General features: G+C 34.4%; 1 protein-coding gene across 2 annotated transcripts; it reads left to right on the top strand.

Annotated features, from left to right (window-relative positions):
* The first annotated feature begins 1,917 nt into the window (after window positions 1-1,917).
* MOR1 (ARM repeat superfamily protein) lies at window positions 1,918-15,145 on the top strand. 2 transcript variants are annotated; one of them, XM_078965242.1, is made up of 52 exons: window positions 1,918-2,291; window positions 2,470-2,575; window positions 2,716-2,839; window positions 2,917-2,996; window positions 3,082-3,259; window positions 3,344-3,408; window positions 3,508-3,590; window positions 4,018-4,103; window positions 4,196-4,309; window positions 4,404-4,523; window positions 4,778-4,880; window positions 4,985-5,121; window positions 5,204-5,269; window positions 5,377-5,494; window positions 5,581-5,618; window positions 5,725-5,796; window positions 5,890-5,988; window positions 6,078-6,180; window positions 6,382-6,494; window positions 6,603-6,690; window positions 6,778-6,878; window positions 6,951-7,244; window positions 7,339-7,485; window positions 7,832-7,907; window positions 7,978-8,102; window positions 8,198-8,308; window positions 8,533-8,682; window positions 8,792-8,866; window positions 8,974-9,055; window positions 9,376-9,485; window positions 9,571-9,672; window positions 9,771-9,845; window positions 9,929-10,024; window positions 10,116-10,217; window positions 10,380-10,481; window positions 10,571-10,753; window positions 10,842-10,953; window positions 11,054-11,130; window positions 11,212-11,291; window positions 11,367-11,429; window positions 11,526-11,652; window positions 11,729-11,851; window positions 11,935-12,012; window positions 12,092-12,250; window positions 12,317-12,475; window positions 12,603-12,700; window positions 13,133-13,289; window positions 13,367-13,483; window positions 13,711-13,806; window positions 13,902-13,973; window positions 14,071-14,317; window positions 14,410-15,145. In XM_078965242.1, the coding sequence occupies exons 1-52, from the start codon at window positions 2,132-2,134 to the stop codon at window positions 14,727-14,729; spliced, it is 6,069 nt and encodes a 2,022-aa protein (XP_078821368.1). In that variant the 5' UTR covers window positions 1,918-2,131; the 3' UTR covers window positions 14,730-15,145. The 2 variants fall into 2 exon arrangements, with proteins under 2 accessions (XP_078821368.1, XP_078821369.1); XM_078965243.1 differs by having other exon boundaries at window positions 14,413-15,145.
* The last annotated feature ends 671 nt before the right edge of the window (window positions 15,146-15,816 follow it).

Consider the following 15,816-nt stretch of genomic DNA (forward strand, 5'->3'; position numbering starts at 1 on the left):
TTGCTCTACCCTATCAAAAAGCATAAGAACCATTTTTAAAGATAAATCATTGATATGGATCAAAGAGAGAAAAATGTAAAGGATAATGACATAATCTTTCTTGCATATGACCCAAGTGACATAGGTGTCCAACCAAACATACATTTCGGTAAACCTTGTCATGTAAGTATGACCGTATACACCATAAGCTTGGCTTAATTTTTGACCTACATTCATTTTCCACATGCCTAAGTGTAACAAACTCATGTTAGAAAAAAATACATGTTTTACATTCATTTAAGCCACATTCATTGGTTCTTGATGACGCCCTTTAAGTTAAGGTGGTAAATTGTCATTATAAAAGAAATCTTTGTTTATTATAATACAAGAACTCAGAGAAAGTAAAAAACCACATATCCACAAGATGTAAGAGAAATTTGGTTACAATAAATACTTACGTCGTGGTGGCTCTTAACTTGATAACCCATCTTCGATCCTTAACTTTTGAAGATCATCCAGGTTGAATAAACATAACTAATCAGTAAATATATAAAATATAAATAAGATAATTATATTGCAAGATAGATGATATTCATAAATACCATATTATACAGATAACACATAAAACCACTAATTTGAAACATAAGATTGTTTAAGCTTACTGATTAGTTGTTTATTATCAGGGAAATAGTAATTTAATGAAGAAACGTTGGATACTTACTCATTACTACACCAATCAGATGGGTTTCTATTGGAGTCAATATGGCTTGAAGGGGTGATTCCAACTTCTCAACAAAACAAATGATTAAAGTAAGTAAAACTTAAAAAACCTAAATGAAATGTGCAAAGAGAGTTTTAGGTACTTACAAGTGAGAATGAGGAAAAACAAAGAAATAAAAAGATGGTTGAAGTAGAAAGGGGTGGTCAAATCGTTATGAAGGAAGCAAAACCTATTTGTGATGCGCTCAAGAATGATCACCATGATCATGAGTTGCTTACGATTGGTATCAACACAACTGAGGTATTTTCATCGAAAACGTGGTGGGCGAAAGCAAAATATTTCCACTCTCGCCAAAATGAGCGTTTTTAACTACTACCTAATGGGGTTAATCGATTAAGGAAATAAAAACAAAGAAATTCGAAAGAACTTTCATGAATTTGAGTTACAATTCGCGAGATGGAAAACACCACAAAATGAGCTTTCTTTTGTACTATATTGCATAAAAACATCATTTATTGTGTCAAAATAATAGTGAAACGAATCAATTTAAGCAAACAAATGAAATACAACTACATTTGTAATAAATAAAATTAATTGCAATTGTATATTATCTTATATACGAAATCAAACTTATCTTATATACGAAATCGGATACCATAATAACATGCTATTAATCGGGTATGTAATGAAGTGATTCAATACGTACAACTTTATTGTTTGAATATAATGAATTATTGATTTATCGAGTAGAAAGTGAAAGAAATCAGGGCGTGATTTCTATCAATTTGTAGGTGAAACAAAGTAGGGGTAATATTGGTATTTAACTTTGATATAATTTAGTGGTTTTGAAGGGACATGCAGATTATTGGTTTTGTTTATTAGATGAGAAGATGTTTAATGTTTACATATTGATATTAGACTTTTTATTTTCAATCAACCCGATTAATATACGGGTCTCGTACTTAGTTATTACCTAGTTATTACCATTGCTTAATTATTAATGATTACTTTAAATAAAAATATTTTTAATTTTCTGATCTGTAGTATTGAGGATTATAACCTAGTTTGGCATGTGTTTAGTCCTATTGGGAAGTTGTGAAGTCATTGTATCTAGAGCCCGGGCCGGCAGTGTACATACGGCTTACGTGACCGGTGAATGGTGAGTGGTGGCCCTACACACACCAATTCGTAAAAGTTAAAACTCAAATTTCATCCCTTCCCCAACATTCCACCAAATCTCCCTCTTTCTCTCTTTCTTCCTTTTCAAATTGGGGAGAAAAACAATCCCGAAAACGTTCCTGTTCTTCTCCCCACACACTATCAGTTACAGACTTCGATTTGATCGTCTTTTGTATCTAGATACACACCCACACCCACACCAACACCCACGCACATATATACATATTTATACATCTATATTAATCTGTAATAATGTCGGAAGAAGAGAAGTTGTTGAAGGATGCCAAGAAGTTGCCATGGGAGGATCGATTGGCACACAAGAACTGGAAGGTTCGTAACGATGCCAACATTGACCTTGCCGCCCTCTGCGACTCTATCACCGATCCTAAAGATCCTCGCATCCGTGAATTGGGTTAGTCAGTTTCATTTCTTATTAGGGTTTTTAATTTTCAAATTATTTTCGTAAATTGTTTTTGTTTCTTCACTTTCTGGTAATGGTAGATCTAAGTTCTCACGCTTTTAACCTCGATCCGTGTAATGTATGTCGAATATTGCTTTTTTTGTTGATTTTTTGGTGGGGGTTTGATCAGGGCATTTTTTTAAGAAGACGGTTGCTGATTCGAATGCGCCTGTACAAGATAAGGCGCTTGATGCCCTAATTGCTTACTTAAAAGCAGCAGATGCTGATGCTGGAAGGTTTTACCCATTTCGTCTATACTTTTTTCATTATAAGTTGTATTCCTACATCAACAACAGTTCATGCACAATGAATATGATGCTCCTATACAAAGACTCATTTTGTTAGTTTGTCTGAAGTATTTCCTACTGTTGTGTAGGTTTGCCAAGGAAGTTTGTGATGCAATTGTGGCAAAATGCCTTACTGGGCGTCCAAAGACAGTGGAGAAGGCACAGATGGTGTTCATGCTTTGGGTGGAGTTGGAGGCCATGGATGCATTCCTGGTATGTTGATGTGAAAGCATTGCATGTTTTTAATTTGTAAATGTTGTTATTTTCCTTATTGAAAAGCTTGTTGATAGGATGCAATGGAGAAAGCAATAAAAAACAAAGTTGCTAAAGCTGTTGTTCCTGCCATAGATGTCATGTTTCAAGCCTTGAGGTTTGCAATTGAGTTATACTATCTGTTTAGGTCCTCTTGTCATTCACTGTTTCACTATACTGAAAATCTTGTTTCCCAATACCAGTGAATTTGGTTCAAAAGTTGTGCCACCAAAGAGAATATTGAAGATGCTTCCGGAACTTTTCGACCATCAAGATCAAAATGTTCGTGCTTCATCTAAAGGGTTAACACTTGAGCTTTGTCGTTGGATCGGTAGAGACCCTGTTAAATCCATCTTGTTTGAGAAAATGCGAGATACAATGGTATGATGATCAGTTATTATTGTTATTGCTTCCACTTCATGTTCAAATTTTCAAAAACTCAATTTTTTTTTCTTCTTTTCTTAGAAAAAAGAGTTGGAGGCTGAACTTGCCAATGTCACGGGCACTGCAAAGCCTACTCGTAAAATAAGGTTTGTTATCCCTCTCTACAAAAAGTGAATTTAGTAATTAAAATTACTTTTAATAATGACAACAATATTTACGAATATATATTTTTAACTTCTTGCAAGATCTGAGCAAGACAAGGAACCAGAACAGGAAGTTGCAGCTGAGGCTGCAGGCTCTGGCCCTTCTGAAGAATCTGCTGCTGAGGGTATGTGATAAAAAATAAACTTAATTTGCATGGTTTTTTTTTTTTTAAGCAAATGGAATGAAATAGCAATGCTTTCTACTCTTTTTATCAATATAGACTACATGTATTGTTTTTAACCATAATAGCTATGCGGTTACATTTCTGTACCCATAATAGCAACACAATTACATTTTTTTTAATGATAACAGCAATATGCAACCCATATTAGCAATGCAATTACATTTTTGACACATAACATCAGTGTAATCTTTACTCATAATCGCAACATACTTACGTTTCATTACTGATTGTAGCAATTTGTAAAATATAAAGTACACTGCTCATTTTGGTAAAAAAATGTAAGTATGTTGCTATTATGTAATGATTTTGTAATCATGGTTGGTTAATAGTTTCATTAAGTTTTTACTGATGTGAAATTGTGTGCCAGTTCCTCAGGAAATAGATGAGTATGAACTTGTTGATCCTGTTGATATCTTAACACCTTTGGAGAAGTCAGGATTTTGGAATGGAGTGGTCAGTGCTCCTTCTCTCTGTTTTATAAAAATATACTTGATTTATATATATATATATATATATATTCATTTATTTTATTTATTTATTTCCAGAAAGCTACTAAGTGGTCTGAGCGAAAAGATGCTGTTGCTGAATTGACCAAGCTTGCTTCAACAAGGAGGATTGCTCCTGGAGATTTTACAGAAATATGCCGTACACTTAAGAAGGTAATTTAAAAGTTAAAATAATCATAATCGAATAAGTTATATATGGAAAGTGGTTTTAATTATTTGCATGGTGTAATTGCGCTTCTTTTTGCAGCTTATTACGGATGTAAATATTGCTGTAGCAGTAGAAGCAGTTCAGGCGCTTGGGAATCTTGCATCAGGCTTAAGAACAAATTTTTCTGCAAGTTCGCGCTTTGTGTTGCCTGTTTTACTTGTAAGTTTACATTCTATCATGATGTTAAACTCGACAAATTGCAGGAAATAGCAACATAATATACATTTTTTTTACCAGTATAGGCCATGCACATTTTTTTTTTATCTACAATTGCATTTATTTACCCATAACAGAAAACATGATTATTATTTTTCTACCGAAAAAAAGGTATATGTTGTGTTACATATGAATCTGTTGCCTTTTGCTATCATTAACTTTGATTTTAGTTTTAGTTAATAAGTTGTCTTTTATAGGAAAAATTGAAAGAGAAAAAGCCTACTATGACTGAGGCGCTTTCTAATACCCTCCAAGCAATGCACAAGGCTGGGTGCCTGACTCTTGCTGATATTGTTGAAGGTAGGCTTTATACTTTCTTAAAGTTGAAACCTTTTATGGAGAATATGTTTTATCTATCATACTTTTTCACTTCTCATTGTTTTATGTCTATGTTTCTACAACAGATGTTAAAGCAGCTGTTAAAAATAAAGTTCCACTTGTGCGTTCACTGACATTGAATTGGGTAACACATTGTGTTGAGACTAGCAACAAGGCTATCATTCTTAAAGTGCACAAGGACTATGTTCCCATTTGTATGGAGGTTAGTAGATTTTTGACAATAATTTTCATTGCGTTTTGTTTCTTAGAAAAGGTTCTTTACTGAAACTTGTTTGGGTTTGTAGTGTCTGAATGACGGGACACCTGACGTGAGGGATGCTGCATTTTCAGTTTTGGCAGCTATAGCAAAGGTATAATACATTAATACCATCCATTCTTTTTTCACTACTGAAAATACTTCTTTTTACTGTTGGTGCAAATAATAATAAAATATCACTTATCTGTTTCCTCTTTCTAGATGGTTGGCATGAGGCCTTTGGAGAAGTCATTGGAGAAACTTGATGATGTCAGGCGAAAGAAGCTTTCAGAAATGATTGGCATTTCTGGAGGTGGTGCTTCAACCACAGGAGGCTCAGGTTTTTAAATTGCTTATTTTTGAATTTTATTTATAACTAGATTCTTTTATGTTCTTTTTTAGAGTCTCCCTTCCTTTTTTTTGCAGCTATCCCATCATCAGGTGGAACTGCATCATCTGTGGAGGTGTGTATATCACTATATTATGTCATTTCTTTAATCTTTATGTGCAATATATTAGTAATATACTAATATGCTCAAAATTACATGCTATATATTTTTTTACTTGCAGGCTTCTGATGGTGGCTTTGTTAGAAGGTCAGCAGCAAGTATGCTTAGTGGGAAGAAACCCGTTGCAGCTGCTGTGAGTCTCATCTATATATTCTGTCACTTGGAAATATTTATTCGCTTTCTCAGTATTGATATTATTTATTTATTTATTTTTTTTGCTTTTAAGCCTGCTGCTAAAAAGGTGGCTTCTGCAAAGACGGGTGGTGGCAAGAAGGCAGATGGACCTGCTCAAACCAAAAAAGCTGCTGAACCTGAAGATGTTGAGGTGAGTTATATACATTTATATGTATAGTTGTATACAACCATCATGTCTTTGTCTTAATTAAATAGTAAATACCATGTTGCTTGCTGCAGCCATCTGAGATGACCCTTGAAGAGATAGAAAGCAGAATAGGGTCTCTCATTCAAGTAGACACTGCTAAGTTGAAGAGTACTGCATGGAAAGAGCGACTTGAAGGTATCACATTTTTGTAATTGTGATAATTGATAAATAAGAAAACAAGGATGTGATAAATAGCATGTACTTTCATTGATTTGTTTATTGTCACGTTCCTACTTTCATTTCTTCCTATTACAGGTTGTACTTAAAAAATCTGCCCAATTATAGCAATGTCATCCAAATAATGAAAGTAGCATTTTTTTTTTTTTTTTTCTGCAGAAATTACAAAATTAAAAGAAGACATTCAAGCACTACAGGAACTTGACCAGTCAGTTGAGATTTTAACCCGGCTAGTCTGTACTGTTCCTGGTTGGAATGAGAAAAATGTGCAGGTACTACTTATACCTTCATAAGATTTAAGAACATGAAATGACACACCTTGTGGTTTTTTTTGATCTGATCAAATTTATCAAATGTTGTTTTTCTATTGTAAATTGCAGGTCCAGCAACAGGTCATTGAAATTGTCACCCATATAGCTTCTACAGCATCAAAGTTCCCAAAAAAATGTGTTGTACTTTGCATATCAGGTAAATGGATGACAGATTTCATAAAAAAAATGATGGCTTTATGAATTTGTTTGACATCTGAAGTTTTACCTTTACACGGTCACACAGGAATTTGTGAAAGAGTGGCTGATATTAAGACTCGAGTTCAAGCCATGAAATGTCTAACCACTTTCTCTGAGGCGGTGGGCCCAGGTTTTATCTTTGAAAGGGTAAGTAAGTGTATCAAATTGTATGTTCTCCCAGTTCAATAATCTGACATAAAATCTGTTTAATTTCTGTAGATGTTCAAGATAATGAAAGAGCACAAGAACCCTAAGGTTCTTAGTGAGGGTCTGTTGTGGATGGTGTCTGCAGTTGAAGACTTTGGTGTTACACATCTTAAATTAAAAGATTTAATTGATTTTTGCAAAGATACGGGTTTACAATCAAGTGCAGCTGCTACTAGAAATGCCACCATTAAGCTTATTGGTGCATTACACAAATTTGTTGGCCCTGATATCAAAGCATTCTTGTCAGATGTCAAGCCCGCCCTTCTTAGTGCAGTAGAGGCAGAATGCGAAAAAAATCCCTTTGAGGTTTGACTGTTTGACCTTTCTAGACCCTGATTGTTTCTATTTTTTTTTAAAAATAAAAATAAAATGTTAGGTATTTAATTATGATTTCCTTCAGGGGGCTGCTGCAGCAAAGAAGACTGTCAAGGTATCAGATTGTGCACCATCTGGGTCTGGTGGTGGGTTGGATGGCTTGCCACGTGAGGACATTAGTGCAAAGATAACACCAGCTCTTTTGAAAGGATTGGAGAGTTCTGATTGGAAGGTGACGTTTTTATTTATAATTTATTTAAGGACTAAATACAAGAAATTACAATCTACTTACATTTATTTGTGTGTTATAGCATCCCACTTTCATTTCTTTCCATTGCAGTATTGTATGGTTAATCATTTTCTTAAAAAGGCATTGTTTTTTTTTTTTTATAAAACTTGTCCTCTTCACTTGTGTCGTACTTTTGATTTTCTTTTTATTAGGGCAAAGTACTTTTTATTAGTAAACAAATTCATGGAAGTATGCTGATACTTGTTGCATTTAACCCTTTATTAAATGATGAAGCATGAAACATCCAGTTGACTTGAATCATGTTAACACTGCTGTTGAATCTGTCCAGATGCGTTTGGAATCTATTGAAGCTGTAAATAAAATTGTGGAAGAAGCCAACAAGCGTATTCAGCCTACTGGAACTGGTAATAATTTGCATTGATTAGTTAAAAGTAGATGGAAGCTGTTTTTCACTGTGCTGTGTTGTTATTTCAGTGGAATTGTTTGGGGCTCTTAGAGCTCGGTTATATGACAGCAACAAGAATTTAATCATTACCACTTTGACCTGTATAAGTGGTCTTGCATCTGCTATGGGAGCTGCAGTTGAGAAGTCAAGCAAGGTCCATTTAAATTTAATATACCTTCCATCTATGCTTAAGTTTGTAAGTATATGCCTGGTTTCTTTAAAAGCAACTAATTTTAATATGCCTTGCAGGGAATTTTATCGGATGTTCTAAAATGTCTTGGTGACAACAAAAAGCACATGAGAGAATCTGCCTTGGCAGCTTTGGATTCTTGGGTTGCTGCTACTCACCTTGATAAGATGGTTAGTGAGTTTCTTTACAATTATAGCATTGCTATTCCATATTCTTTTACCAATAATAATAATAATGTGTAAACTCATAATAAACCAGCCTGCATTTCTTCAACGTAATTAAACTTCTCTACACCCTTGTACGTTGTTGTTTTGAGTAAAAAGAAAACTGAAGCACATTGTCCATGTTGGTATTCCTCATTACTTGACATTTATGGTATTATCTTGGCTTTTAGGTACCATATATTACTACATCTTTGACTGATGCTAAACTTGGTGCGGAAGGACGCAAGGACCTTTTTGATTGGTTGTCTAGACAACTTACTGGAATAGCAGAGTTCCCTGATGCCATTCAATTGCTCAGACCGGTTGCTGCTGCTATGACGGTATTTAATTTTTAACAGATAAAAATATTCAATTGTTGATATATATATATATATATATATATAATTATATTTAAACATGATTATTTATGTATTTTATGTTTGTCATCAGGATAAGTCGGTAGATGTTCGAAAAGCAGCAGAAACCTTCTTTGGAGAGATCGTGAGAGTCTGTGGACCAGAAATGGTGTGTAGACTTTATGTTTTCATCTTTTTTGTTTTCCTTTTACCATTTATGAAATCTGAACTGATGATGTTTTTTTTTTTTTTTTTGTTTATATTCACTTTATTTAGGTCATGAAGAATGTAAGAGATATTCAAGGGCCTGCTTTGGCAATTGTTCTTGAACGAATGAAGTCACATGGTGCAGTTGCAGGTCTGACTTTATAGATAGTTTTTGGATTGAATGGGTCAAATGCAAGAAATAGCAACCTACTTTTATATTTTGGTGGATTTTTCAAAGTCTAATTTCCTAATAAGAAAAATGCTATAATTGGGTAGATTTTTCAAAGTACAAAAATGGAAAATGTAAAAGTATAATAATACTTTAATAAAGAAAATGAAACTAGGATGCTATACTAGTTACTACACAAATAAATAAAAGCATGTTGCTATTTCTTGCATTTAACCTTACCTTATGATTTCATTCTTCTTGAGGTTGATGAACATGGACTTATGTATATTATCCACATTCAGATGTACATGAGAGCGTAAAAACAACAGCCCCATCTTGGCAAGCAGCAAAAACAAAGGTTGGAAAGTCTAATGGTTATGGATCAAAACCAGGAAGCAGAGCTGTATCTTCGGTATGATATATATAGCTTTTATACTTTATTCATTCTGATTTATAAAAATAGATATCAGATTTATTGTTTTAATTCTGTTTTTAAGAGAGGGGTAGCAGCAAAGGGCTCAAAACCAGAGCCTATAATGTCTGTTCAAGATATTAACATACAATCACAAGCATTGCTAAATGTCAAAGACTCTAATAAGGTATTTGGATACAGATTCTATGCCATTTGACAATTTAAGAAGGATCAAACATACTTTAGTTATAATAATAATAATAATAATATATAATCTACTTGCAGGATGAAAGAGAGAGAATTGTGGTTCGTAGGTTTAAATTTGAAGAGTTGCGATTGGAGCAGATTCAGGATCTTGAGGTTGCTGATTTAATATCTATATAATGACATTGTTTTGGCTGTTGTTGAGATTCTCAAAAAAGTAACTAAATTTCTTGAAACAGAATGATCTGATGAAGTACTTCAGGGAGGATTTGCACAGGCGGCTTTTGAGCACAGACTTCAAAAAACAGGTTGATGGAATCGAGATGCTTCAGAAGGTATGTTTTCCATTCCTTTTTTATTTTCTTTTCTTAGTTAAAACTGACTATGTGGGCCCACTTTTTGATTTTACTCATCGAACTTATTCAGGCACTTCCATCAATTGCCAAGGAAATTATTGAAGTACTAGATATACTGTTGAAGTGGTTTGTTTTGCGATTCTGCGAATCCAACACATCTTGCCTACTCAAGGTGAACTTTTTTTTTTTAATCAATTGCATTGTTTTTTTTAATTAAAGTTTGGTTGGTTTATTATGTAGTAAACTTATGGGTATATATATATATATATATATATATATATATATATATATATATATATATATATATATATATATATTTGAAATATGGTTATAGGTTTTGGAATTCCTCCCGGAGCTATTTGACACATTGAGAAATGAAAACTACAGCATGAATGAAGCTGAAGCTTCCATCTTTCTTCCTTGCTTGGTTGAGAAGGTTAATACTGACCCTAGATGTGCTTAAACTATACGGATGTATCATGTACATAGAGAACTTATGTACTAACTATACTTTGGTGCATGCAGACTGGTCATAATATTGAGAAACTAAGAGAAAAATTGCGGGAACTAATGAAGCAGATCATACAAAGTTATTCGGCTGCTAAAACTTTCCCATATATTTTGGAAGGTCTGCGCTCTAGAAACAACAGGACAAAAATCGAGTGTACTGATCTTGTTGGTTTTTTGCTTGATAATCATTACACCGAGGTACATATGATAGTCCCTTCAGTTAATGTGTCACACCTTATAGGCTTATAGCTGAAGGTTGCTCATGCTTTTCATCATTGTGGTGCAGATAAGTGGACAGCTGAAAAACCTGCAAATTGTTGCAAGTTTAACAGCAGAACGAGATGGTGAACTTAGAAAGGCTGCATTAAATTGTTTTGCTTCTGGTTATAAGATTCTTGGTATGTTTAAGCTTCCTTAAGGAATAGAAATATGTAGAAATGAATAATAGTATTTTTTTTTTGTTGGAAATGTTGAATCTGATTGAAATTTTAATATAAGGTGATGATATCTGGAAATACGTTGGGAAGGTGAATGAAGCCCAAAGGAGCATGCTAGATGAAAAATTTAAGTGGAAGGTACAAAAAAAAGACTATTTGGGGAATAGGAGTAATTTATATATATATGTCGTTATTAATTCCCTTTTTTTTTTTTTATAGTTTCGAGAAATGGAGAAAAGAAAGGAGGGGAAGCCAGGTGAAACAAGAGCTGCTTTAAGGCGTTCTGTTAGGGAAAATGGGTAAACATCCACTTTTTTTAACACCAACATAAGTCACCATTTTTATTGCTTTTATATATATATTTTGTTGTGCAGTTCTGATGTTGCTGAGCAAAGTGGTGAAGTCACACGATCCATGTCTGGACCAGTTTTTAGCAGGTAGTGTTGTCCTTGTGTTTTGATTTATTTTTAAAAATTTTCCTGTTCTGTTATTACTTCATATTTTTCCTGAGGTGCTTAATTTGTGGGGTTTAGGGAAATGTATGCTCCTCAAGAACCTCAAATGGAAAGACATCCACTTTCGCGTCCATCTGGGGGTGTAATTGGCCCTACAGACTGGAATGAAGCTCTAGATATCATTACATATGGCTCCCCTGAGCAGGTTTTAATCTGTTTTCTTTACATTTCTATAGTTTTTGTGATATACATATTAAAATTTATAAAATGTTGATTTGCAGTCTGTTGAAGGCATGAAAGTTGTGTGCCATGAGTTGGCAGCTGCAAGCAATGACCCTGAGGGCAGTTTAATGGATGATTTAGTCAAAGATGCTGACAAACTCGTTTCTTGCCTAGCAGCTAAGGTAAATGTTCATAACTGGATTTTTTGTAGTAGACTTGAACCTCATGTTCTTCTTTTCTTGTGTATGCATATGAATATATAAAGGTGGCAAAGACTTTTGACTTCAGCTTGATGGGTGCATCTTCTAGATCTTGTAAATACGTTCTCAACACACTCATGCAGGTATTTTCTTTCTTTTACAACAATAGGCTTTATAGATAACAACAGTTTAGGTAGAGTGTCTTAAGTTTTTTTTTTGCAGACGTTCCAAAACAAACGCCTTGCTCATGCTGTGAATGTGAGAACACTGGACAATCTGATCACAGAGCTTTTGCTTTGGCTTTTAGACGAAAGGGTTCCGAGGATGGATGATGGCAGTCAACTTCTGAAAGCCTTAAATGTTTTAATGCTTAAGATATTGGTGAGATATTTGGGTTGTAATTACTAGTTATATTTTCATTTGTACTAATTTGTTGTGTAAATGCAGGATAATGCAGAGAGGACATCGTCATTTGTGGTGCTGATAAGTCTCCTAAAACCATTAGACCCTTCTAGATGGCCAGCTCCACCATCAAATGAATCTTTTGCTACAAGAAATTCAAAGTTCTCTGAGTTGGTTGTCAAGTGCTTGATCAAACTTACAAAGGTCCGTTGGTCATCTTTTTCTTACTTGTTTACTGCTTTCTGGATTAAGTCCATAAGTGAAAAAGAAACAACACAACACCTCAGGTTGCCATCTTTACTTACTCTTCACATTGATGCATGCAATGCAGGTTCTTCAAAATACGATATATGAGGTGGACCTTGATCGCATCCTCCAAAGCATTCATGTGTATCTCCAAGACCTTGGGATGGAGGAAATCAGGAGGAGGTTTGTTATTTACTATATCTACTCTATGATATGCATGCTATCTCAAAGGAAAATTGCTTAGCCTGAAAATATCAAACATAAATACTTTATTCCTTACATCAGTTTATACGATAATGTAGTTTATCTCCTACGACTACCTACTATATTGATGCACTTACATTTTGTTTTCCATAATCAAAACCAACTTGACAATATTACTTGTATCCAAACCCATAATAGCAAGCAACCCACAATTACATTTTTTTACACACAATAGCAATGTACCTAGGAATGTAATTATGTTTTTACTATGGTGTAAAAGATATAAGTACGTTGCTCTTATTGGTAAAGAGAGAATGAGAGAGAGTGAATCAGCATGTTGATATATTAGTAAAGCAGATTGATTTAATTGGGGGGGGGTTATTAATATTAATATTAATATCAATATTATAGAGCGGGAGCGGATGACAAGCCTTTGCGGATGGTGAAAACGGTTCTTCATGAGCTTGTAAAGCTTCGTGGGACAGCAATAAAAGGTCATCTTTCCATGGTGCCAATTGACATGGAACCCCAACCCATAATCCTTGCCTACATCGATCTTAACCTTCAGGTATGTACCTATTCTAATAATAATTTTCTAGCATCTTAGTATTTATTATGTATTAATTGTTTTATGAACATTGTTAGACATTGGCTGCTGCCAGAATGTTGACCCCTGCTGGCCCGGTTGGTCAAACTCATTGGGGTGATTCCATGGCCAATAATCCAATGCCTGCCACGCATTCTGCAGATGCCCAATTGAAGGTCAGTTCCATCCCGTCTTCTGTACAATTTCGCGCATTGTTAGATCTACTTACTTTAGTCTCAATTATCACAAATGAATGTTTTTCAAAGGAGAATGCCATAATAAGTTTTTTCAAAGTAGAACTAGGAGAGTAGAATTTTGTAAGATAAGTAAAATGAAAATACAATTGTGTAAGAAAGATTTTTGTTGTAAATAAATTGATATTTGTATTGGCATGGCATGGCAGCAAGAACTTTCTGCAATATTCAAGAAAATTGGAGACAAGCAAACATGCAGTATCGGTCTATACGAACTATACCGTATAACACAATTGTACCCACAGGTTTGGTTTGATCTGGTCATTTTAGTTTTTCTCAAATCCAAATGTTTTGTTGGTTTGGTTGTTAAGGTGGTTTAATGGTTGTTGACACATGACAGGTTGACATATTTTCTCAACTTCAAAATGCAAGTGAAGCTTTCCGGACATATATCAGAGAAGGTCTAGCCCAGGTAATTTGTTTTAATGGCAACCACAACCTTACTTGATACGAGGGAATTAGAGCAGTGTGTATTATGTAAATGAATTGAATGTATGTAACTTTTACAGATGGAAAAGAATGCAGCAGCAGCCGGGGGAAGAACTCCTTCCAGTGTTCCTATGATGCCAACACCACCACCATCTGCCTTAAATCTTTCATCTCCAAAATTAGGACATCTTTCACCTGTAAATACAAATCATAATAATACTTTAAATGAGGGAAGATCTTCTGTTGTTGTTAATACAAATTTCACCCTCCCCCCATCATCATATGCTGAAGACGACCAACGCAATATTGACAGATTCCAATCCGGAGGTTCCTTCCTTCCCTCTCTCTCTCTCTCTCTGCCATTCAATTCATTTGTTAAATATATACAACTCAACTTAACTTGAGTTGATTTGATGCAGTAGGAGTGAGTAGTGGGATAGATGCAATAAGAGAAAGGATGAAGAACATGCAGTTGACAACAACTGAAGCTCATATACAACAAACAAACGGGAGTTTGAATTCGGAGCATCAGTCTAGTCATATTAGTAATCCAGCAGCAGCCACAGATGAGGTAGGTATTAGTAGTACCACAGCCACAGCCAATAATCCTCCTCCTCCTCCTCCTCCTGTTCCCCCGGTTCATAGTGGAGTGCTTCCCATGGACGAAAAGGCATTATCTGGGCTTCAAGCACGAATGGAAAGGCTCAAAAGTGGATCCATTGACCCTCCTCCTATCTGAGAAAAACTAAACGGATCCAATCTATTTTGTTTTTAGGGTATCATGCATTCAATGATACAACGCAACCACTTGCAGTCAGGTCAAGGTCAAGGTCAGGTCAGGTGGGTTTTAAAGGTGCTACTGCTACATATTGGGGTTGTATTAAATTTTCAAATGGAGGTGAGATAATATGTGTAAATTCTTTTCTTGATACCCAAGTTGAAAGTCCAAAGATTTAGGTTTTATCTTTTGTTTGTGTGTTTCTTCATCAATCAACGACTCGTTTTAGGTTGGTTAGTGTGAGAGTATGTATGTTTGCATTATTTTATTATATTTGCTTTCTAAAACATCTTCTTTTGTCTTGTCTTTCTACTTTGTACGGGAGAAGTGAAATTCGATTCAGTAAATGATACATGTAGCATCTTGTCTGTCTTTTATATCTTAACATGTTAATATTTTAATCGTCAGACTTTCAATAGTTTTTGGTTCTCATTTTAGTCTTCACCTGATTTCATTATATCAAAAACAGCCATACACATACCATATAATATCCTGAATTTGACTTGCCCAAAATATGCATATTTCTGGGCTGCTTTCTGATTTGTCTTATTATGGACTTTGTAACCTTTGTCTACGTAGGCCACCTTCTCAACATGTTAAATTCACCATCTTAAGCATCAGTAACTGTTATTTTGTCGTCCTTATAGTACGTTTCATGTTTTTGTGCCATCTTGTGGATTATTTTATTCCTGCGTTGAAAGTTGAGTAACCATTACATACCAACAAAATACATATTTCGAGAAGTGAACTTTATATTTATATGATCCAAAACAGTTTTCAGGAACATGGATTATCATCATGCTATTCGCTTTCCCCTGTTTCTTTGAATTTATTACAAACATTGAGAAATTACAACTCTAAGATTGAACATTACACTTTAAGTTGACACTTTTTTTTTTAACAAAATGTCGTTAAGGATAAAACCAACCCTAGTACTCTAATGTACTTATCAATCTATTTATAGAAGAGTAGTAAATGACAGTAGTCATTTTTAAGAATAAAAATAAGTTATAAAAAATGAATAAAATACTATTTTGGTCATTTATTT

This window comes from Lactuca saligna, chromosome 7, assembly GCF_052625555.1.
Source record: "Lactuca saligna cultivar CGN05327 chromosome 7, ASM5262555v1, whole genome shotgun sequence".
Taxonomy (NCBI): domain Eukaryota; kingdom Viridiplantae; phylum Streptophyta; class Magnoliopsida; order Asterales; family Asteraceae; genus Lactuca; species Lactuca saligna.